Genomic DNA, 25063 nt, shown 5'->3' on the forward strand with positions numbered 1-25063 from the left:
CCGCCGCGCTGCTGTCGCTTCCTGTCCGTGCCCAGGTCACCGTTGGCCGTGCTTCCCAGGCTTTGGCCTCCGTTGGGCGAGGATCGCGGGGCCTACGGGGCTGGACGCTGTCCGGTGTGGCCGCCACCCAGCGTGCGCGGGGCTGTGCGGGCAAGGGTTCGCGCGGGCGGGCGGATCTCGAGCGGGGACCGCCGAGGCGACCCCGGAGCCCGCGGGCCAAGCCCAAGGAGCTGGGCGGCGGCGGCGGGGTCCGGAACCGGCCCGTCTGCATCGCGGCGAGCCGGCCGAGGTGCGCAGACGGGGAGGCCCCGGGAGGGACGTTCTCCTGCGTGGGTTTGCCCTGTAGTGCAGAGCCGGCCCCTCGGGGACGCGGCCTTGGGAGGCGCAGCGGCGGGGACCCCGGGAGGGAAGAGCCGGAGGAGCAGCCGGGCCCCAGAGCCTCGAGAGCCTCGGGGCAGATCAGCGAGTCCCGCCGGGGTAGGTCGTGCGTGTGCAGCCCCTGGGCCGTTCTGGGTCATCCCGCCTGCGGTGAGCAGGACTAGGGGACTCGCCCCGACCGAGGACACGAGCGAGTGCACGGGGTGTTGACCGCTTCCCGAGGTCCGCGTGTCTGGGCTGGCGGGCAGCGGCAGGCTGCCCCGGAGGGGACGTTTCCCTGGGACTTGTGCATTCTCGGTCTCCGGGGAGAGTCGGGGAGAGGGGGTGGTCACAGCCTGGGCTGCGGACGTGCGTGTTCCCACCTCCCGACACACTCAGCACCCCTTTCTCTGCCTCTCGCTCTCCCCAGGTTCCACACGTGTCTCTAAATGTCCGTCAGGACCTTTGTTCTCTGAGCTAAGTGTGTGCCTATTCCCCTCGGCTCTGCCCTGTGCAGTCACAGTGCAGCTCAGGATAAGGCTGCAAGGTTCTGTCCTGTGGCCTCGGTGACCGAGATTGAGCCTGAGAAGGCGGTGGCTTGTCCCAGGTGTCTGGATCAGTAGGCGGGATTGCTAACAGGATTCGGAATCCCAGTCCCAGCGGCGTGTCCACTGTATTACAGTTTTCTTAATAAAAGATTAACGTGCAGCACTAAACAAGTTTAGTCAGGTAATCAAAACCATGCCATTTTTAAGAATTTATATTCCGGTTCCTGTGGATTCTTTGATGTTTCGCAATTGAAGGAAACATTAAGAAAATATGTTAACAGTATATAATGGGATTCCCACCCCCACCTTTTATTTATTGGTAGCCAAGTATTTGAAAAAGGAGTCAATGTTTATGTTGGCCAACGGAAGTAACCTCTCCAATTACTTCTGATCCTTTTGGTATTACAATGGTTCAGGTGTGTGTTTCTCCTCTAACACCCTTTTCACCCCTTTTGAGTGTTCACAGGGTGTCAATTTATTGAGCTTTCTTTGGTGATTCTTATGCAAGAACTTCCTGGCTATGCAGTCCAGGTTACACATGACTTTAATTACTTGTTTCTTCTCCCATAGGTCCACTGTTAACAATCTCTGCCCTTTTCCAAGAGCAGCAAAAAATGCATGAATCCCAGGTGAGTTTTCCTACATTGCTCTGTAATACATTTTAGGAAGTTTATAAGGATCTGTGCTTTAAAATGGGAACATAGAAATAGATCAAAGACGTTATATAAAATGCAGTTATGAGGTCAGCACCAAGAATCTTCGTCAAATTCACATATGCATATAGTGTGATTGAAGTCGAGCTGCCAATGTGACCGATGGCCTTGACCATCCATTACATGGTTTGTGTAGACCTTAAGAGGAGAAACCGTTTTTTTACTTGTGGGTTATAAAGATTTCCTAGGACTTGGAAAGTTTTCCTTAATAATGTTGATATAATGTAGATAGCTTTTGTAATGACAGCTGGGAAATCATTGCAGTGGATGGATTACACTTGCTTTGTGAGTAGTCGGCCTTCTGCCCAAGAATTTGGTGCTTATGATTTGTCCAGGCACTTAAATATTCTAATCCGAACAGATGAATTTCCATTTTTACTGTTTAATCCAGGGATGAAACTGAAGTCATGGGACAATGATCTGCTCATCCTTCAGATATTTTTGGTAGTCTGTTCGGTTGCCCAGCAAACAGCACAAAAAGGATTCTCTAGTAAAGATGTCCTCGCTGGTCATTCCCGCTTCAATCTCAGTGTCTTGGCTTTGTCCTTACCACTTTCCTGCATCTGTTGGTAAAGATTAGCAGTGACCTAATTATAGTCAAATTATAGTGGACGTTTTCCAGTCCTTTTCTCATGTGACCATTCATTTCCCTTTCCATCTGTTACTTCTAAACTGATATTTTCTCCCTATACTTGGCTTTTTAAAAAATTTACTTGTATTTCTGTATGTGTCGTTGAATGATGAGTCTTTCAAAAGGTGGGTGGGGATAACTCACAACCAATGTTGAATTTCAGTTATCTAATTTTTTTTTTTTTTGGTTTATTTTTTTCATGCAGGATACAAGTAGGCTCTGTATGTTTTGGTTGGTGGATAGGTCTTTTAAATCTTTTAATAGTAACTCTTCCTTTATGTTTCCTGTTACTGCTTTGCATTTGTTGTTTATCCTGTTTCCCACAGTCTGGATTGTGTTGATTGCATTGCCATCTGTTTTAACATTACTTTTTGTTTTGTTTTGTTTTAATTCCCTGTACACCTTGTGAAACTGATAGATCTAGACATTTACCCTGATTTAGGTTCCTTTCTTTGGCCAGACTGTTGTCCATGACATTTGTCTTCTTTCTTTTGGAGGCCTGGATTATCTTCCTGTCTCGGCTTTGTGATGTTAGCTAGCATCTGCTCTGTTGATAGATGTTCTTTGCCATGGTCCGCTGATTCATTAGGGGAGACCAAATGGTGATACACTTCATTACTGTTTCTTCTTTATTCACTAGCAGGAATACTTTTGTGAAGAAAAACATCTCTTCACTTGGTTCAGTGATTCATATGGGAAAAACAATTTTCAAAATACTGAACAGGCTCCTGAGTGACAGGATTTTATTATGTATGTCTCATTTTGTTGTTGTTACCAGCTCACAGGTTTAAATGAATTTAAGTATTTTGGTATGTTGATGTTGTCACTCTTTTGGATGTGTAAGTGGGTCCATCTTCAAATCCCTTCATGTATAAGTTACTGAGTTCTTTTGAAACATTCTCTATGTATTTGATAGCATTCTCTTTTTTTTTTTTAATTTTTCTGAAGTGAGTAGCACGGAGGCAGATAGACTCCCGCATGTGCCCGACCAGGATCCACCTGGCATGCCCACGAGGGAGCGATGCTCTACCCATCTGGGGTGTTGCTCCATTGTAGCCAGAGTCATTCTAGTGCCTGAGGAGGTCATGGAACCGTCCTTAGCTCCTGGGTCAACTTTGCTCCAATGGAGCCTTGGCTGTCGGAGGGGAAGAGAGAGAGAGAGAGAAAGGAGAGGGGAGGGTGGAGAAGCAGATGGGCGCTTCTCCTGTGTGCCCTGGCCGGGAATCGAACCTGAGACTTCCACACGCCGGGCTGATGCTCTACCACTGAGCCAACCAGCCAGGGTCAATAGCATTCTCTTTTAGTCAACATTTTATTTAAATTAAAAAAAAAAAACCTAGCCTGACCTGTGGTGGCGCAGTGGATAAAGCATCAACCTGGAAACGCTGAGGTTGCTGGTTCAAAACCCTGGGCTTGCCTGGTCAAGGCACATATGGGAGTTGATGCTTTCTGCTCCTCCCCCCTTCTCTCTCTCTCTCTCTCTCCCCCTCTCTATAATAATAAAAAAAAAAAATAAAAAAAAAAAAAAAAAAAAAAAAACCTACAAATTACAGAACAGTTACAAGAATTGTACAAGAGCTCCCATGGGTTTTTTTGCTAGGACACTCCAGCTTTTGACATTTTTCTACACTTTATTGTTTTCTCTCGTGTGTCTACTCACTTTTTTCTGAGCCATTTGAGAGTGGGTGTCATATGTCATGTCCCTTTACCCTATAATTAATATTTCTGATTTAACCTTCTGAGATCAAGAGTATTCTCTTACATATCCATGGCACAGTTACTGAATTTAGGAAATTTAACATTGATATAATACTTTAATCCAATCCACAATTTATGTTTGCCAGTAATTTCCTTTTTTATTTCTAGTAGTGGATCCAGTCCAGGATGATAAATTACAGTTTGCTTTCGTGGGGTTTTTTGGTTTTGTTTTGAGAGAGAGAGACAGGAACATGGAGCTGTTCCTGCATGTGCCCCAGTGGGGGAACCAAACTGGCAACCTGAATGTTACTAAGGTAATATGGTAGTTTGGCTTGCTGTCAGTTCCTTTTTCTTTTAAAAGTTGTGGACAGTTCTCCATGAGAAACAATGCCAATTACCAAGGATCTAGTGTAATATTTTTCTTCTGTAGCTATTTTGGATTTTTTTTTTCCTTCTCCTTTGGATATTTTTATCAGGAAACTGCTGGATCTCTGTGTCTTTTCCCCATTATTCTTTGCATATTACATGACCCTTTTTGATAATGTGAGACTAACAGGAGTCTTCAGCTCAGATATCATTTTCCGTTCTACCTGTAATATTTCCTGCTGTTCCTCCCCCACGTCTGTCTTTCTGAAAATGTAGAATCTATCGGATCTGGCTTTCTTATCTCAAATTTTATTTTATTACTTAAGTTTCTTATTTTCTGAGAGACTTCCTCAATTATATATTCTGTGACTAACTTGTTATTCAAGCTTCTTATTTCAGGATTTTGAAAAAGTTCAATAATTCAGTCTTTAATGTCTAAGTATTCTCTGGTGGCTATTTCTCAGTAGAATGTTCTCATTTTATGGAAGCAATATCCTGCTAAGTGTATTGAAAATATAAATCAATGCAAAATAATGTAAGCTGTTTCCTCCATGAATTTTGTTCTTTTGTTATTGAGTTGTTCATCTTAATGCTTATCTTTTCTATTTATGTTGTTTTTCTCAGCTGATGATTTCTGACTTGTTTACTTTCGGTTTTTGGGAGAATAATTACTGGCGCTAAGGCGAATGTACTGAATGAGGGCCGCCCTCGGCTCTGCTCTCCTCTGTGGGGGTGGCTGTGGCCAGGATGGGCGGGGCTGGGTGTGTGATTAGAACGCTGTCATTCATTTCTCTCTCCAGCTTTTTCATTGTGGTAAACTGCAGCTAACACAAAATTTGCTATCTTAACCGTCTTTAAATGCCATAGTTCAGTGGCATTAAGTACATTCCTACTGTTGTGCAGCCGTCACCACTACCATCTCGAGAGCTTCTCAGCTTGCAAAACTGAAACTGTCCCTGTTAAACACTAACTCCCCATTTCTTCCCAGTCCCCAGCAACCTGCCTTCTCCCTGTCTGTGAACTTGATTCCGCTAAGTACCTGTGTTAAGTGGATCATACAGTATTTGTCTCTTTGTAACTGGGTTACATAATGTCCTTGACGTTCATCCATGCGATAGCATCTGTCAAAATCTCCTTTTTTAAGACCAGATCATGTTCCATTATGTGTATATACCACCTTTTGCTTATCCATTCATAATGGACACTTGGGTGACTTCCACATTATGGCAGTGGGAGTAGCGTTTCCAGCCCTGCTCTCAGGTTTCTGGAGTATAGACCCAGAGGCAGAGTGGCTAGGTCATACGATAATTCTTTTTTGATTTTTTGAGGAACCACCATACCGTGTCCACAGCAGCTGCACAATTTTACATTCCCACCAACAGCACACAAGGGTTCCACTTTCTCCAATACTTGTTGTTTGGACAAGGTGACATTGCTCAGGGCGCTTTAGGTCAACAGTAGTTTTCTGAGAGTTGCCTCTAGGAAGAACACCCATGTCCAGCGTGGATCGAGTTGCCTGTGACCTGGTTTACCTGAGTCGGTCTTGGAGTACACCTCCATCGCTGCCATCCCATCTGGCTTATTGTTTGTGGCCCCAAAATTCAGGTTCTGCGATTGTAAAATCAGAAAACAGTTTCTCTTTGGTTTAAGGGATTATTGATTGATTGACACAAGGAGGGGCCCAAGGGCCATGTGTTTCCAATATGGTTTGTTTTCCTTTCACAACCTGTAACCCAAAAGGGTGTACAGCGTTCCTAGTTGACTTGACTCGTGAGCTCGGTAAGCTCATGTCCCCTGATGTCCTGTCCACATCACTCAATTCCGACCATGGTGCTTTTCCAGGAGCCAGTGTCATTCAAGGACGTGGCCGTGGACTTCACCCAAGAGGAGTGGCAGCAGCTGGACCCTGCTGAGAAGACGACCTACAGGGACGTGATGCTGGAGAACTACAGCCACCTCGTCTCCGTCGGTGAGGAGAGCTGCTTTCTGGATCGCTGTGTGCGGGCTTCTAGTGCAGTGATTTCAGGCTCGAGTTTGAAGAAATAAGTGATAAAACCATTTATTCCTTTTTGGCACCAGGCAGTGTCTGTATCTCTGCTCCTCCATCAAGTTCTATTTTGATAAAGTACAAAATAGGCCACCTTAGACTGAGAGAGAGAGACAGGGACAGACACACAGGAAGGGAGAGAGATGACAAGCCTCAATTCTTTGTTGTGGCACCCTTAGTTGTTCATTGATTGCTTTCTCATATGTGCCTTGACCAGGGGGCTCCAGCTGAGCCAGTGACCTCTTGCTGAAACCAGTGACCTTACGCTCATGCCAGCGACCATGGGGTCGTTTCTATGATCCCACAGTCAAGCCAGATGAGCCCACGCTCAAGCCGTCGACCTTGGCGTTTTGAACCTGGGTCCTCAGTGTCTTAGGCTGACGCTCCATTCTCTGTGCCGCCGCCTGGTCAGGCTGTCATGCAGCCCCTTCTGCGTGGAGGTGTGGAAGCCGAGCAGCCAGTCTGAGCCGTCTCTGTTTCCCACACACAGGGTACAACAGCACCAAGCCCAATGTGATCGTCAAGTTGGAGCAGGGAGAAGAGCCATGGGTGGCAGAAGGTGACTTTCCTTGTCAGAGTTGTCCAGGTAAGTTAGTAGAATGTTCACTACATTTTTGGAACAGTCTCCCAGACCCTTGGGAGTGACCGGTGTTGTCTCTGGGCCTCAGATGCCCTAGGTCACAGCTCCCAGGACCCGGACAGATGCTTCCTCCAGCACGTGTACATAGGCTCCTCTGTGGTTCCCATGTGACTTCCCTGTTCAGGACCGTCCGTGCTCACCAGGACTAAGCCCCAGCACCCCTCTGGCTCTTGCATTCCCAGTAACTAACTTATTCCCCGTTACCACAGAATTCCTTCGTCCTTGGGCACTCTAAGTCTGACAGAAAGTTTACTGGCGACTCTCATGTTTGTTCTTTTTGTCTTCCATTCTGTTTTCTTCCGTGCTGTGGCATCTCAGACTTCTTCTCCGCCCTCGGTTTCTCCCTCTCTCTGTGCACTAGGATGCCAGCCCCGTCCCCTCCCGAAGGCACGAGGCCAGTCACCGCCTCACCGAGGGGTAGGCGTGCAGTTTGGGGGTGCTAGCCGCTGCTCCTGAGAGGCGGCCTCTGCGGACCTGGCGCCGTGGCGTGGCTGGGCCTTCCTCTTCGCCCACGTGCTCACTGTGCCCGTCTGCCCGCCAGCCCCCATCCACAGCAGACGTTCAGGAAGTGGGAGCTCATCAGTGGGTCTGCCCCACTCTCGCCTTCCTCGGGAGTGCTGCCCCTGGGAACAGCTTTCCACTTGACTTTTCTTTGAATCCCTTTAAAGGGTTCATCTAGTCTCAACTTTTAGGACTTTTTATTTGTATTTATGCTGCTAATCCAAATTACTACATAATACCTTTAGCCTGTGGTCTAGCGGATTATTTTACCTGGCAGATGACAGCCCACTTCCTTCTTTCTCAGAAAGAGCTTTCCAAGATCGCTAGTTCTGTGATCTTTCCCACCTCCGTTTATTTATTTCATGTGCAAGTTGTTTGAACAAGAGCGTGAGCACAGACTTCCTGGAGCAGGTGTTTTTGGAAGACGAGTGCAGTGCTAGTTTGAATTTTAAATGTGTATTGTAGATCCAAGTAATGAAAAAATCTTATCTTACCCGTGAATGATAACCTCTGTTTTTTCTGATGGTTTTGGGGGCTTTTGGGCTCAGGATGTTGTAGATTTTGGAGCACAGAGCTGTCAGTGTTGCATTGACTATGGTTGAGAGCAGCTAACAATAGTTTAGAGCAGGGGTCGGGAACCTTTTTGGCTGAGAGAGCCATGAACGCCACATATTTTAAAATGTAATGCCTTGAGAGCCATACAATGACCCGTTTACGTTACGTATTATTCAATAAAAATTTGGTGTTGTCCCAGAGGACAGCTGTGATTGGCTCCAGCCACCCACAACCATGAACATGAGCAGTAGGAATGAACAGGTTGTAATACATGAGAATGTTTTATATTTTTAACATTTTTTTTATTAAAGATTTGTCTGCAAGCCAGATGTAGCCATCAAAAGAGCCACATCTAGCTCGCGAGCCATAGATTCCCGATCCCTGGTTTAGAGGTTCCAAAAATCTGTAATATACCTAGATAAAAATTAATATTTTAGGGGCAACTTTAGGAACCTGGTATTTAAATTTTTTTTTTTTTTGTATTTAAAATTTTACACTAAATGAAACCCAAGAGTATGGGAACTCTTGTTCATATTCAGAATCAAGTTACAGTAAGCTACAGTGTGGTATCAGGGTCATGTCTGGTTTTAGGAAATTTAAGACAGGAAATTGAAAGAAAATTAATCATGAAACTTAATGTGCATTTTGTTTTGTGTCAAACCATTCTGAGCAGATGACATGTGCTCAGTTAGTCTGTCCCCACCCCCGCGACTAGGCACTGTTGTCTGCATTTCAGGAGACAGAAAAATGCGTCACGGGTAAGCCACTTGCCTACATCCGCCCCAGCCTGTGATGTGTTTGAATCGGGGATCCAGGGCTCCTCACCACTGTGCTCTGTTCAAACAAGTTCAGTGAGTGTTAAATAAGATGGTCAACCCTTCAGAGAGCTGATCTTATTGGCAAGACTTCTTGCTGTCTGGCCTTTCTTACGTCTTTGGGGCATTTATGTGCCAGGATTTCTCCTTTTTCTGGTGAATCTGATCAGGACCATGGAGTTGGGTCCTTGCTTATGGGACTATCTTTATACATGAGGAAAATGAAGCTTTTAGAATGTTTATTTGGATTTCTGTGCAGAATAGAAAGACAAATATTTTGGAAGGATCTATGCTAGTGAGGATGTTACCGTGGTAGTCTTGTTATGAAGTAATATCTTACAGTTTAATAAAAATTATAATCTATCTCTCCCAAATGTAATTCCTACCTGAATGTTTCCTTTGAACATACATTCAGTAATTGTTCTTACACTGACCTCATTTGCTCTGATTTCTGCCTGGATCTAACACTCTTTCAATGAGTTTGTCCTCTGCTCATGATGTCTAGTGTTTATTTTACCTTTATATCAAAGTTTTTAACTTTTTTTTTTTTTTAAGAGACAGAGAGAGAGTCAGAGAGAGGGATAGATAGGGACAGACAGGAACAGAGAGAGATGAGAAGCATCAATTATCAGTTTTTCATTGCAACACCTTAGTTGTTCATTGATTGCTTTCTCATATGTGAGGGTCTTCAGCAGACCTAGTAACCCCTTGCTCGAGCCAGCAACCTTGGGTACAAGCTGGTGAGCTTTTTGCTCAAGCCAGATAAGCCTGCGCTCAGGCTGGTAACCTTGGGGTCTCAAACCTGGGTTCTCCGCATCCCAGTTCGTCACTCTATCCACTGTGCCACCGACTGGTCAGGCTGAACATATTTTTAAAGTAACAAAGGTACTTGTGTTCAAAGTGAATTTATTCTCTCTTTACCCACTAATGCTGAGTCCTTTCTCACCTCATCCCTTCCCCATGCCTCCCTTAACCCCACCCCTGTGTGTGTGTGTGTCTGTGTCTGTCTGTCTGTATGACAAATCAAGGGGGAAAGAGGACTATACACTTGTAATTATTTTATTTGTGGAGATTAACCTAAAAGCCAGAGGCAACTCCACAATAGGACACTTGAGGACCATTCCTGTTCTATAGCAAGTGTATTCAGATTCAGATTCACAAGGTTTATTTAATTTTATTTCTTTTCAGAAGAAATCTCGAAAGTTGATATCATGGTAGACAGAATCCAAGGAAATGAAGATGAACGTTCAAGGCCAGCTGTTTACATCAATAACAAAACCCTGATTGAAGAGAGAGAGAATGCATTTGCTAAAACTTACAATACAGAAGCAAGCCTTATTCATTCAAGCATATCTCATAATTGTGTCTCATGTGGGAAAGATTTAGAGTCTAGTTCAGAATTAATTATTAGTGATGGAAGCTATGCAAGAAAGAAACCCCATGAGTGTCGTGAATGTGGGAACACACACCATGGAGAGAAGCCCTATGAATCTAATCAAAATGGGGAAGGCTTTTCTCCAAATGAAGAAAGTATTCTTCAGAAAATTAATATTTTAGAGAAGCCCTTTGAATACAATGAATGTATGGAAGCCTTAGACAATGAAGCCGTTTTCATTACTCATAAGAGAGCTTATATGGGGGAGAAGCCCTATGAATGGAACGATTCCGGATCAGACTTCCTCCAGATGTCAAACTTTAATATGTACCAGAGATCACAGATGGAATTGAAGCCCTTTGAATGCACTGAATGTGGAAAATCCTTCTGTAAAAAGTCAAAATTTATTATACATCAGAGGGCCCACACAGGGGAGAAACCTTATGAATGTAACGTATGTGGCAAGTCCTTCAGCCAGAAGGGGACCCTCACTGTGCATCGGAGATCACACTTGGAGGAGAAGCCCTACAAATGCACCGAGTGTGGGAAAACCTTCTGTCAGAAGTTACATCTCACTCAGCATTTGAGAACTCACTCAGGAGAGAAGCCCTATGAATGTAATGAATGTGGCAAAACCTTCTGCCAGAAGACACATCTCACCCTACACCAGAGAAATCATTCAGGAGAGAGACCCTATCCCTGTAATGAATGTGGGAAATCCTTCTCCCGCAAGTCAGCCCTCAGTGACCATCAGAGGACACACACGGGGGAGAAACTTTATAAATGTAACGAATGTGGGAAGTCCTACTACCGAAAATCTACCCTTATTACACATCAGAGAACACACACAGGAGAGAAGCCCTATCAATGTAGTGAGTGCGGAAAATTCTTTTCTCGGGTGTCGTATCTCACTATACACTATCGAAGTCATTTGGAAGAGAAACCCTATGAATGTAATGAGTGTGGCAAAACCTTCAATTTAAATTCAGCCTTCATTAGACATCGGAAAGTACACACAGATGAGAAACCCCATGAATGTAGTGAATGTGGGAAGTTCACTCAGTTCTCGTATCTTACTGACCATCATACAACTCCCTTGGGAGAGAAACCCTATGGATGTAATGAATGTGGGAAAACCTTTTTTGAAAATTCAACTTTTGATGGGCACCAGTCACTTCCAAAAGGAGAGAAATCCTATGAATGCAATATATGTGGAAAATTGTTCTCTGATTTGTCATATTACACCATACATTACAGAAGTCATTCAGAAGAGAAACCCTATGGATGTAACGAATGTGGGAAAACTTTCTCCCATAATTCATCCCTCTTTAGACATCAGAGAGTACACACAGGAGAGAAGCCCTATGAGTGTTATGAATGTGGAAAGTTCTTTTCTCAGAAGTCGTATCTCACCATACATCACAGAATTCATTCAGGAGAGAAACCCTATGAGTGTAGTAAATGTGGAAAAGTCTTCTCTCGGATGTCCAATCTCACTGTACACTACAGAAGCCACTCGGGAGAGAAACCCTATGAATGTAACGAATGTGGAAAAGTCTTTTCTCAGAAATCATACCTCACTGTACATTACAGAACTCATTCAGGAGAGAAACCCTACGAATGTAATGAATGTGGGAAAAAATTCCACCACAGATCAGCCTTCAATAGCCATCAGAGAATCCATAGGAGAGGGCATATGAATGTACTCGATGTGGGAAATCTCCTGTGAAGTCAAATCGCATTCTAGAAAACCCTCTGAATATAATGATTTGGAGTCAGATACCGTGATCTGAGAGTTCGTGTTTCTGAATGGGGGGAATCACTTAGGCATTAGATTCATATAGAGGAGAATCCGTAAGAAGGTAACCAGAAGCAAAGCCTTCATTCCAGCAAGATGCTACAACTCATTGGACACTAAATAATTTATATAGGATTAAACTTTATTTAATATTTATTTTGGATTCAAATTATATTTACATATCAGGGAATCATACCAAGGCAAAGTCTGTCAAAGTGATAAATGTGGGAAAATACTTTGTTTTGGAAGTTGTTATACCAAAAGCCATATTTCTGATACAAAATCACATGCTTATAAGAAACTATCACCTCTGAATAAACATTTATTGTATAAAGTGAAGTTTTCAAATCATCAGGAATAGATAGTGAGGCCAGTAGTGTTAAATACCTACATTGAAGTTTCTATCATTTTTTAAAATGCAATCTAACAATTCTATGCAAGTTTGGATTTGAATAATTAGTGAAAAAGTAGTATTATTTGAGTATTAAGATGGCAAAATGTTGAGATGTTTGACAGGTACAAAATAGTTAAATGCCTAATTATTCTTTAGAGGCATTTATAAGTGGGTTTCTAATACAATAAATGCCTCATTGATAGTGATTTTTGTATTTTTAAACTACATTTGAGCAAAAGAGATTTTAAAACTATTTTTATAAACTATGTATAGATAATTTGAAATTAGGTCTGTTTCAATGAAAAAGGACAACTGTACTGTTCTTCCTCCATAAAATGTGCCCATCGTTCATACCACTCTTATTTTTTAACCCATAAGTTTGATTGTGCAGTGTGCCAGTATTGTGTAATTCAAATGTTATTTATACTTTTATTTGCTATGAATACAGTGTCATTTTGTACATTATTTCTAGTGTTTTGGGGACAAATTAGTACAAGTTTTTAGCAGACATTTTCCATTAACTTGATGTCCTCTCTCCCTGTTTCCTTTATGGATGAGTTTGGTGTCTGTCATTTCTTCAGACAGCTCAGAGGGGATATCCTGATGAGTCTGAACCAATCGTGATCATTCCATTCTGATCGCCAGTAACTTTTATAGTGGCTACACGACCCAGTCCTAGGCAAGCAGAGCGGTCAGATGTGTCTTCCTCCAAGAGTGTGAGGGTGTTTTAGTAATAAAATGTCAATGACTAACACACCACATGAAGAAAAGGAATCTAGTACAGAGGAAGCTAATGTGGTAAAATCATTCATGTTCTTAGCAAACTATGGATAGAAAGAAGCTTCTTTTGTTGGATAAAGAGTATCTTAAACTACAATCAGCAGGATACCTAGTGGTGAAATATTGAAAGTTTTCTCCCAAGATTAAGAAACAAAAAAATAGACAAGGGTATCCCTGTCACTGATTTTCTTCAGTATTGTGCAGAAGGACCTAGCCAGGAAAGTAAGGCAGGAAACACACAAGTCTGAAGGTTTAGAATGAAGTAAAACTTACTTGCAGATAACGTGATTTTGTACACAGAAAATTTTGAGGATTCTACACATAATTAGAATTAATATGTAAATTTAGCAAGGCCCCAGCATACAAGTTTATCATGAAAAATTGTTTTACAATAGCAGCATTGAACATAGAGAATGAAAAGTTTGGAGGCAATACCACTTACAATAGCATCAAAAATCTTTTAAGTGCCTAGGGAAAAGCTCACCTAACCATATTTTCAAGATAAAAATAAACAACAATTACAAAACAGTGACATAGCTAGTTCATGGGTCCCAGGACAGTCCTTAAAAAGCTGTCAATTTCTTTTGAAGTCAAGTAGCTAATGCAGTATTAAAATCCTAATAAGTTCTTTAACTGAAATTTAGCTAATTCAAAAATTTGTGTGAAAATCCAAAAGACTGATAATAATCAAGGCTATCTTCTAGACAAGACAGAGCAAGAGGGCTTATATTGCCAGATATAAATATCAATACTTGTTATAAAGCCATAGAAGTTATGGGGGTGTGGTATTGGTGCAGAGATAAATAACTGGACCTGTGGAACAATATTCTGTACATAACATCACCACATAATGATGGTGATCACGCAGTGTAATTTGGAAAAAGATGTTCTTTTCAATACATGCTCTATCGATTAAACTTCATGATTTAGTAGCAAGTAGAAAACTTAAATGAGATAAATTGCAGATCTAAATACAAAAGGTAAAATAATAAAGCTATAAGAAGAAAACTTGGGAGACTAACTTTATAGGAAACACACTTTTCTTAAGACTCTAAAAGCACTAAGTCAAAATAAAATGCGTTAATTGGCTGTATTAGGTTTTAAAACTTCTGTGTGTCAAAAAAGACACCATTAAGAAAGCAAATAGGCAAACTAAAGTGGGGGAGAAGAAATTGCAATCCACACATGACTGCATCCTTGAGTGCAGGGGCCTGGGAAATGTTTCTGGTAAGAGGACCAGCAGAAAGTGTTTTGGGGCTTTGTGGGCTAGATAGTCATAGCTATTCAACTTTTGCTACTGTATGGTGAAAACCATATATAATTTATAAACAAACGAACACGGCGATGTCCCAATACAACTTGGTTCACAAACAGGTGCCAGTCTGGATTTGCCCTGCAGACCACAGTTGCTGACCCCCTGATCTAAGATATAAAAACACCTACAAATCAACAAAACATTAGAAAATGGTTGAAAGACTTGGACATCCATTTCACAGAAGAGGACAGCCAGACATGACAAGGTATGTGTATTTTATTAGTAATCAGGAAAATGCAAAATTTATACATACCAGGTGGTACTAACTACCCAGCCACTGAAATTAGGATGAAAAAGCATCAGGTTTTGGCAAGAATGTAAGCAGTAGGAAGTTTATGCTGCTGATGGTGTTGCCAATTGATAAAACCATTTTGGAAAATCAGCACTTCAAGCTGAACATGTGTGTATACCCTTTTAACCTAAACTAGCAGAAATGCTGATGTATGTCCACCGTGCATGTGTATGTCCACCAAAAGACATGTACTGGGATATTTGTGGTGTAAAATGCAGAAAGCAGCACTATCTGAAGGCATATAGGCAGATTGAGTGGACCTCAGTGCTGTTTCCGCTCAGAATGCTGTAAAGCAAAGGGAAGGAAAGAACAGGAACACAGCTCAGTTTCACAAGCAATGCCGAATGAAGGAGTCCAGACAGAGATGTGAACGTCATGTATGATTCTGTCTATATACATACAGCCTAAGAACAGGCAAGGTTGGCTATGAAGTTAGAAATCAGGACAGGTTAGCCTTGGCGAAGGCCGAAAAGAGGAATTTCCCTGGTGCTGGGTAACATTCTGTTTTCAAATCTGGGTGCTGAATATTTGAGTGTTCTGTGCACTCAAGATACGTGTTCTTCTGCATGTGTATTCTACTTCCAGAAAAAGTTTTTAAGTCACAAATGTCTATCATTTTTACTCTTGCCGTATTTTTCTAGATGCATATGAATATCTTACAGGACAGAAATTAAATGGTAGCTTTTGCATAATTCCGTGCAGGAAATACTCTTTACAGTAGTTTTAATAGCAACTACTAAGATTTCCTACACTGTGACCATGACGTTTAGTTAATATAATATATATTTTAAGTAAAATATTTGAAAGGCGACGGAGCTGTTACATATTTTGTCATCCTACCCTTTGTATATAAAAATGGGTCTGTACTGCCTCTTCAATAAAGAACTAATGTGTGCTAACATTTTATACTTTCTCAAACAGTTGTTCACATGTCTGTTGTTTGGGGTGCATCGTTACCCAATCACAGAGGAGAACTTTCCTTAACATAAATACAGTGGTGAGTTGGATTTGATGAAAAAGTGTATTTAAATTTTTTTTTTTTTTTGCATTTTTCTGAAGCTGGAAACGAGGACATACAGACTCCCGCATGCGCCCGACCGGGATCCACCCGGCATGCCCACCAGGGGCGATGCTCTGCCCACCAGGGGGTGATGCTCTGCCCCTCCGGGGCGTCGCTCTGCCACGACCAGAGCCACTCTAGAGCCTGGGGCAGAGGCCAAGGAGCCATCCCCAGCGCCCAGGCCATCTTTGCTCCAATGGAGCCTTGGCTGCGGGAGGGGAAGAGAGAGACAGAGAGGAAGGAGGGGGTGGGAGTGGAGAAGCAAATGGGCGCTTCTCCTATGTGCCCTGGCTGGGAATCGAACCCGGGTCCCCCGCACGCCAGGCCGACGCTCTACCGCTGAGCCAACCGGCCAGGGCCTGTATTTAAAATTTTTCAGGTGATTCTTTCAGATACACAGTTAAAGCACAGGTGTGAATAAAGGAAATGGTTAACTAAGACATCACTAAAAAATTATAACTCTTGCCTGACCTGTGTTGGTGCAGTGGGATAAAGCGTCAACCTGGAACACTGAGGTTGCTGGTTTGAAACCCTGGGCTTGCCTGGTCAAGGCACATATGGAAGTTGATGCTTCCTGCTCCTCTCCCCTTTCTCTCTCTCTCTCTCTCTCTCTCTCTCCCTCTCTCCCTCTCTCCCTCTTTCTCTCTTTCCTCTCTAAAAAGAAATTGAATAAAGTCTTTTAAAACTAACAGGGTTGATACGATGTCTGTAGGTAATTATAAAAAAAATTACAATTCTTGATTGGGGAGGGGCGGGGTTCAGCTGATGGAGTAAGAGGAACGAGTGGCACCGTTCCATGGAGCAGACCGTGTTGACTTGGCTCTATTTCCCCTTTCTCATGCTTGACTGGGAAGTGTGGACGTGTTAACTGCGCCTTGCTTGCTGACGGGTAATGAGAGCGTGTCGCTCAGAGGTCTGACCCCCCCATGCCGGCTGCCTGTTCTCAGTCCACTGGGCTTAGCCAGGAGGCGAGTGACGAAGTGGGGCTCTGGCTCCCCTTCCACATGGCCTGCTCCCGTCATCATGAGGTCCTTTCCGCCATCCCCATATTTACTACTGCTCAACCTGGGGTCAGGTACCTTTCCAAACTTTTCTCTAAACTCTCTTTAATAGATCAAAAGACAATGTAAGACCACCTACCTTAAGGACTGAAGTTCACCCACTGTTCCTTTTCCATCCACATTAGGCCCAGATAGGTTGTCCATCCAAGCCGGCCCTTTAAAGAGGGGAAATGTATGACACGTGGCACCAGTGTCACAGTACTGCCCGAATTAAATTAGGGGATGACCACAAAGAAATGCAACAAAATACAGAATTCTCCCCAATATCCACAGTGGTAATCACGGCAAAAAAAAAAAAAAAATCCACTTCACGTCAAAGAACTTAAACTCCTGTAGTTCCTGTCAAATTGGTGAACTGCCATTGAATTGCTTGTGCGTCAAGGGTGTGGAGTGGAAATAATGTCAAAAATCCTCTGCGGGAAAACAGGCCAGTTGTCTCTGGAGAAGTTGCGGCAAGTGAGAGTGAAGAGCCCGGTGCAAATAGCGTGGCATCGCTGAGCAAAACTTGGAAAAGGCATTCTTTTTTCCCCGCGCTTTAGCCCCCGTCAAGTCCTCGCGGGCCCTGACGATGCGCCGGACCGGAGAGCTCAGCTCAGGGCTGAACGCGGCGTGGCGGAGTGGGGTCCATGGACTATGCGGCTGGTGTGCAGGTGGAGTGGGGTCCATGGACCACGCGGCTGGTGTGCAGGTGGAGTGGGGTCCGTGGACCACGCGGCTGGTGTGCAGGTGGAGTGGGGTCCGTGGACTATGCGGCTGGTGTGCGGGCAGAGTGGGGTCCGTGGACCACGCGGCGGGTGTGCGGCTGCAGTGCTCCTCCACGCCTCCCCCCACCAAGCTTTCACAACAGCAGAAGTTTGACGTCTTAGCAAGGATTTTTTTTTTTTTTTTAAGGAGGGGGAATCTTTGTAGCACGGTGATTGGAAGAGGTGCACAAACGTAGGCCGTCAATCCCAGTTTGCTACAATTGGGTTCTGGGGCGTCTGTGTCCTTCATGAACCCACACTGAGAAGGGGCCGTACGGCCGGCCTTTCCTCCGGCGGAGATCACAGGAGCTCCCAGGAGAAAACACATTCTGGCAGAAAGACCTCTGGGGACCCAGCCACTGAGAAAGGACACAGGGAAAGCGGTCTGTGCTAAGTAAACATTCTCAGAGACACAAGAGTGTCTGGTGATGTAGAAATAAGCAGTTCCAAAGAGGGCGTGTATTTAGTATAGACAAAGATTCATGTCCTTTGTCACTCAGCTTCCAAGGTAGCAATTTTTTTCTGCCTAATATTGTGAGGTGAAATCAGACAAGAGAAAAAAAATAAAGATTCAATAAATTAGGTGAGCCAATGGTTAAAGATACTGTGTGGGGAGAGGTTTTGCAAGAGGCTTCAATAAGAATAAAGAACATGTGACGTAAAGAAGGTAGAAGTAGTGCCTGACCAGGCGGTGGCGCAGTAGATAGAGCATCGGACTGGGATGCAGAGGACCCAGTTCGAGACCCCGAGGTCGCCAGCTTGAGTGCAGGCTCATCTGGTTTGAGCAAAGCTCACCAGCTTGGACCCAAGGTTGCTGGCTCGAGCAAGGGGTTACTCGGTCTGCTGCAGGCCCACAGTCAAGGCACATATGAGAAAGCAATCAATGAACAACTAAGAAGTCGCAACGCGCAACGAGAAACTGATGATTGATGCTTCTCATCTCTCTCCGTTCCTGTCTGTCCCTATCTATCCCTCTCTCTGTCTCTCTCTCTCTCTGGAAGAAAAAAAGAGAGAGAAGGTAGAAGTAGAGATTTCAACAGGATACCAGGAATCTCTGAAGTGAGGGAAAACCCCACAAAGGGGAGGAGCTACTTAGAGGGGATGTGACTTAATTTTGTATATGGAAAAAACCCAGAATGACCTCAAAAGAAAGGTTGATGCTCCAAACAAGAATGATACGGAAATATCCATACCTCATTAAAGTTAAATAGAAGGATATTAAAGATAAAGTTTTGAAAGTTTCTATAAAGAGGCCATCACTCAAAAGATAATTTCCCATCTTCTATTTTTAGCTATTTCAGAGTAACAGAAACCAGATTTACCTTCCGGCTTAAATAACTTAAAAAATGGATACAATGGATGAAATCATGGCATTCAAACATTGGACATCAGGTGTGGGACAGTGACCCGTGAGAGAAGAAAAACAAAGTGATCCCTACGATTGTTTCCATAGTTCCTGGAGAGACTTTGTAGGCCACAGAGCGGGGAAGGGCACCCCAAGCAGTTAGGTGGTCTTCCTTGGGGGTCTCCCTAAGTTGAGGCTCCAGAGTTGAGAATTCAGGAAGACAGGGAGCTGGTATGCTCCGGACGGAGTGCTGAACAAGAGAGAGCTGCGTAGAGCTTTGAGACCATGACACGTGAGAACCCCCAAGCCCAGGGCTTCTGGGACGGCCATGCCTCAACTGAGGGTTGGGATTCACTTATGGGAACAGGGACAAGATGGTGCGTCTCCAGGGTCTTGCTCAACAAATAGAATGGTGACTTTGGCTAGGAATCTGGCTTACAGGGACGTGTAATACGGTGAGTGGAGACTTGTCGTGATTCCAGGGGTGTAGTTAAGGAATGAGGGTGTGGCTGTGTCGTGACCATTGTAAGGCGGGACAGGGTGTGTGTAACAGGGGGCGGGCGTGGCCTTGGAGGGCGTGGTCAGTGTTGGGGGCGTGGCTTGGGTTCTAGCTGCAGCCAGAGCTCCAGGGGCCGCTCAGGCAACTTTCTGGATCTAACTGTTCTTGGGAAGCCCGAGGCCGGTGACCAGGCTGTGGGCAGGTGAGGGATGACAGGCCTGTGCGTGAGGGCCGGACCTCTGGGGCGGTGAGCCTACCACACAGAAGGGGAAAAGGGGGATCGGAGAGGGGAGTAAAGGGGTTGGACAGGGTGGGCGGAGGCGTCCGGATAACGGGCGGGGCCTCTGCCCGCCCACCCTTCACCTCCTCACCCCTCCCTGCAGCTCTGCCTGCCTAGCCATGTGGTGCCCACTGGTCCTATCGCTGCTTCTGCTCTCTGTCACCCGCGTCCCCATCGCCACTGCCCTTCCCATCCGGAATGCCAAAGCCCAGGACGTTCAGCTGGGCCTGCTCCAAGGTTGCATCCGCTTCTTGCTGGGGGTCGGGGGTCGGCGTGGGGAGCAGACAGCAGGAGAGAAAGTCAGAGGGACCCAGGGAGGGAGAGATTGAGACAGAATACAGAGTGGGGGCAAGCAGGGCAGAGAGGGGCAGGAACAGGAGCCAGTGTGACAGACAGAGGCCAGGCAGAGGAACAGGAAGAAGACAAGGGGAGCGGGCCGTTTTGGCCCAGAGGGTCCGAGGGTGGAGAAGGAAAGGGAAGGGACACAGGATCTGCAGGAAGAGCCATCCAACGCTCAGACCGCTGCCTGCAAGCCTCCTGCGGGCCTGCTGCGGAGCAGGGACTGCTGCCTCCTGACGCGTGGACTTCAGAGCCTTTCCAGGAACACACAGAGGACCAGGGGCACGGGCTGGGGAGGGGGCAGCGCCCTTTCTAGCTCACACCAGGAAGCTCTCCTGGAGCCCAGCTTGTTCTTTTTTTTTTTTTTTTTTTTTTTTTGTATTTTTCTGAAGCTGGAAATGGGGAGAGACAGACTCCCGCATGCGCCCGACCGGGATCCACCCAGCACGCCCACCAGGGGGCGACGCTCTGCCCACCAGGGGGCGATGCTCTGCCCCTCCGGGGCGTCGCTCTATTGCTACCAGAGCCACTCTAGCGCCTGGGGCAGAGGCCAAGGAGTCATCCCCAGCGCCCGAAGGGGTGGAGAAGCAGATGGGTGCTTCTCCTGTGTGCCCTGGCCGGGAATCGAACCCGGGACTTGTGCACGCCAGGCTGACGCTCTACCACTGAGCCAACGCGCAGGGTCCCAGCTTGTTCTTCACCAGGTGCCCAAGCTAGAGGAAACAGACGCCCGGCAGAAAACCTGACCCCCGCCCTCTGGCTGTCCTTCCAGGTCATGAGACTGCTGCGTGGAAGTGCAGCCCAGAGGCCCAGGAGTGGGGCCTGAGGCTGCGTGAGAGGCATCAGGGCTCCTCAAGAGGGCCCACCACATGACCCACCCCCAAAACCCGCTCCTCGGCCCCTCCTGGCCTCAGCATCAGCCGCAGTGGCTGAGTGTGGACATTAGAGCAGTGATAGGGGATAGGCCTGTACCCTCAGCAGGCCCCACCTCCAGCTCCATTTAGAAATAAAGTTTGTTCTTACAGGTAGCTGTGCTGTTTCCTTCCGAGCTCACCCCCAACTAGAAAACGAGTTCTTTCCCTTTACCTAATCCTTTCAACCAGCTCCCAAGGCCAGGAAGTGCTGCACCATGCCGACCAGAGTGTGCTCACATTTAGTTCTCAAACAGTGTTTGCTGTCAAGAACTAGACATGCGCCTGACCTGTGGTGGCGCAGTGGATAAAGCGTCAACCTGGAAACACTGAGGTTGCCAGTTCAAAACCCTGGCTAGCCTGGTCAAGGCACATATGGGAGTTGATGCTTCCTGCTCCTCCCTCTTCTCTCTTTCTCTATCTCTCTCTCACTATCTCCCCCCTCCTCTCTAAAATAAATAAAAAAAAAAAAAAAAAAAAAAAAAAAAAAAAAAAAAGAACTAGACATGCACATAGCTGAGCCCACTGCGCGCTGTCTGGACGGACACCCTCCCTTGATGCTGCGGCCTCACTTGACTTCGGAGCAGCAACCGCAAGAGGTCATGCTGAAGGTCATCGGCTCAAAGCTTCCTGTCCAGGAGAAACCCAGGCCAGCCGATCTAGTAGTCTCCCGAAGCTTGTTGTCAAAACTTCAGGAAATGATCCCCTTGTAGGTTCTGGCTCTGTCCCTGAGTAAATCACTTGGAATGGGGAGGACGCTTTGCTCTTGGACCCACAGCGTAGTGGGGTTTCCCTCGCCTCACAGATATTCCTGCGGAGACGCCCTCTTTTAGGGGCTAAGTTACACAAGGGAATAAACAGAGCTCTTCAGAACCCGTCTGCTCCGGTGCCCCCGCAGAGCCCGCAGGCGCAGTCAGCGACTGTTAGGTCACTGGCACGTGGCTCTTTCCCAGGTCATTGTGGCATCGGCTGCCTCCACGCTTCTCTTCACTGAAGTGCCACTGTTTGCTATCCATCTGTTTGCATCGACCATATTTGGGGTGATTAATGCCCACTCATCTGAGAAGGAGACGCCAGGAATTCAATTTTCATTCCCAACGTGTTTTTCACCACGGGGGGTGGGGGGACTGAGGTGGGGGGGGGGGGGGTGTTGGGATCTGGAAACAATTTCACGCTGAGGGCAGCACTTTTCTCCCAGGCCTCACATTTCCAGAGAGGAGTTGTTACATCCGTTGACACCAGACACAAAAACAAAACTAATGTAAGGCGCTAACAAGCAGAGTTTGCCTTTAGGGAAGAAGGAGGTCCATGGTGAGGGGATGAAGAGGATTTCTGGAATCCTGGTAATGTTCTATTTTTTCCACTTTGTGAAATTTCATCCAACTCTGCCATTATTTTGTGCACTTTTCTGTGAGTCTATTCTTTTTTTTTTTTTTTCATTTTTCTGAAGCTGGAAACAGGGAGAGACAGTCAGACAGACTCCCGCATGCGCCCGACCGGGATCCTCCCGGCACGCCCACCAGGGGCGACGCTCTGCCCACCAGGGGGCGATGCTCTGCCCATCCTGGGCGTCACCATATTGCGACCAGAGCCACTCTAGCGCCTGGGGCAGAGGCCACAGAGCCATCCCCAGCACCTGGGCCATCTTTGCTCCAATGGAGCCTTGGCTGCGGGAGGGGAAGAGAGAGACAGAGAGGAAAGCGCGGCGGAGGGGTGGAGAAGCAAATGGGCGCTTCTCCTGTGTGCCCTGGCCGGGAATCGAACCCGGGTCTTCCGCACGCTAGGCCGACGCTCTACCGCTGAACCAACCGGCCAGGGCTCTGTGAGTCTATTCTATGTCGTTTTTAATGTTTATTTTTTCAGTGATGACTAATGCAAAAACAAAATTGGATTCCTATCCACATCTTACAGGATAAATTGCATATGGATTAAACATTTAATGGGTAAAAAAAAAAAAAAAAAAAATCAAAATATAAGTAAGAAGAAATCATAGGCAAATATATTTTTTTATTTAGAATATGGATAGTCTTCCAAGTATGATATACAAACCAGAAGCAACAAAAGAAAATATAACTGACTACACTGAAAAAAGAAAAATATTTCTCCATGGCAAAATCCACTGTAAACAATATCAGAAGAGAAATATCAAACCAGGAAATTAAAAACAAGTTATAACCAATAGGAAAAAGAGCCAAAGGTAAACAAGAAAAAAAAAAAGACAGAATAAGAATAATCAGTGCCGGCCCTGGCCGGTTGGCTCAGTGGTAGAGCGTCGGCCTGCCGTGCAGAAATCCCGGGTTCGATTCCCGGCCAGGGCACATAGGAGAAGCGCCCATCTGCTTCTCCACTCCTCCCCCTCTCCTTCCTCTCTGTCTCTCTCTTCCCCTCCCGCAGCCAAGGCTCCATTGGAGCAAAGATGGCCCAGGCGCTGGGTATGGCTCTTTGGTCTCTGCCCCAGGCGCTAAAGTGGCTCTCGTAGCAACAGAGCGACGCCCCAGATGGGCGGAGCATTGCCCCCTGGTGGGCATGCCAGGTGGATCCCGGTCGGGCGCATGCGGGAGTCTGTCTGACTGTCTCTACCCGTTTCTAGCTTCAGAAAAATACAAAAAGAAAAAAAAAGAAAAGAATAATCAGTGCCAAAAATATAAATATATTTTTTAAAATATAAAAAGGTCAACGTTACTCATAGAGAAGTTCAAATTAAAATTATCCTGAGCTACTGCATTTCTATCGAATTATCAGTGACAAAACAATGTCTTCTTACTGTGCTGGTGGCAGTGTGGAGAAGCAGTTACATTCATACATTCTGGATGGAGACACACAGTGCTGTAATAACTGTGGAGATTAACAAACACGTCAGTAGTAATAATTAAAAATATGCAGACCCTTTGATATATTAATGGCACACATACCAAATAACATGGATGAGGATATTTATCGCAATATTGATTATGAGAGTCAATGATCAGAGACCATCTCAATGTCCTTCAACAGGAACTTGTTAAATAAATGAGGGCACCTGCAGACAGTGGCATGTGATGCAATGTGCTAAGGAATGGGGACACCCATCATTGTACTGAGGCAGTACAGGATAGGTAGGGACTGCACCATGGAGTGTTTGAAAGCGTGGACACGCGACCCCTTTAGCAGCTGTTTGACCATACGCAAGTCATGCCACATCTTTCTCCTCCATGGTGACAATAGTATCTACACAGAAGGGTTATCGTGAAGATTGAAGGGATTGATATTTTTTATCACCAAAGAACAGTGTCTGATAAACAGTAGACACAGTGTTTATTAAATAACTAAAATAAACCAATATAGAATGATTTCCAAGACATACTACTAAGTGAAAAAGGACTTATAATAATAATTTGAGGATGCTGCTAATATTTTGTCCACTAAAGATAGTAAATAACACATACACACGCATCCTATTCTGTATATTCCTAGAATATCTTTAAGGAGAAACAGGAGCCTGAGAAAAGCCATTGACTCTGGGTGAGTGTGGAGGCCAAGTCTGTGGGACAGGCTGTACTATTCTATCATACTTTGAAGCTAGAAGCAGGTATTTCATATTTTTAAAAAATATGTACTTGAAATAGACAGTTAAAGAGAGGATATGTAGCACATAGAAAATATGTATAATTCAATAATAAATGGGAATAGCAGGATATAAAACTACATATTCTGCAATGGTATCATTTTCTCTTCAAATGTGCAATGAGAACACAAAAAGTTTATTGTTGGGTTTTGTTGTTTAGCACTTTGGAGTATTTTCCAAGGATGGTAATGGTGGTAGGGGTGATGCTGATGGTGGTGGTGATGGTAATGATGGTGGTGATGATGGTGGTGGTAGTGGTGATGTGATGATGGTGGTGATGGTGGTGGTGGTGATGGTGGTGATGGTGATGGTGGTGGTAGTGGTGGTGATGGCGATGGTGATGGTGGTGGTGGTAGTGATGATGATGATGGTAGTGATGGTGATGGTGGCGGTGGT

At 45.2% G+C, this 25063-nt stretch overlaps 1 protein-coding gene and 1 non-coding gene across 5 annotated transcripts; both read left to right on the plus strand.

The window, feature by feature from the left end:
• RBAK (RB associated KRAB zinc finger) lies at window positions 1-15737 on the plus strand. 4 transcript variants are annotated; one of them, XM_066273418.1, is made up of 5 exons: window positions 1-477; window positions 1476-1534; window positions 6156-6282; window positions 6851-6946; window positions 10060-15737. In XM_066273418.1, exons 2-5 carry the CDS (start codon window positions 1520-1522, stop codon window positions 11973-11975), a joined length of 2154 nt encoding a protein of 717 aa, XP_066129515.1. In that variant the 5' UTR covers window positions 1-477; window positions 1476-1519; the 3' UTR covers window positions 11976-15737. The 4 variants fall into 4 exon arrangements, with proteins under 4 accessions (XP_066129515.1, XP_066129516.1, XP_066129514.1 ...); XM_066273419.1 differs by having other exon boundaries at window positions 1-289; XM_066273417.1 differs by having other exon boundaries at window positions 355-477; window positions 10063-15737.
• A 7568-nt stretch (window positions 15738-23305) lies between these two features.
• TRNAG-GCC (transfer RNA glycine (anticodon GCC)) lies at window positions 23306-23381 on the plus strand. Its single transcript has one exon. It is a non-coding gene; the product is annotated as a tRNA-Gly (tRNA).
• The last annotated feature ends 1682 nt before the right edge of the window (window positions 23382-25063 follow it).

The sequence above is a fragment of the Saccopteryx bilineata genome, chromosome 4 (genome assembly GCF_036850765.1).
Source record: "Saccopteryx bilineata isolate mSacBil1 chromosome 4, mSacBil1_pri_phased_curated, whole genome shotgun sequence".
Classification (NCBI taxonomy): domain Eukaryota; kingdom Metazoa; phylum Chordata; class Mammalia; order Chiroptera; family Emballonuridae; genus Saccopteryx; species Saccopteryx bilineata.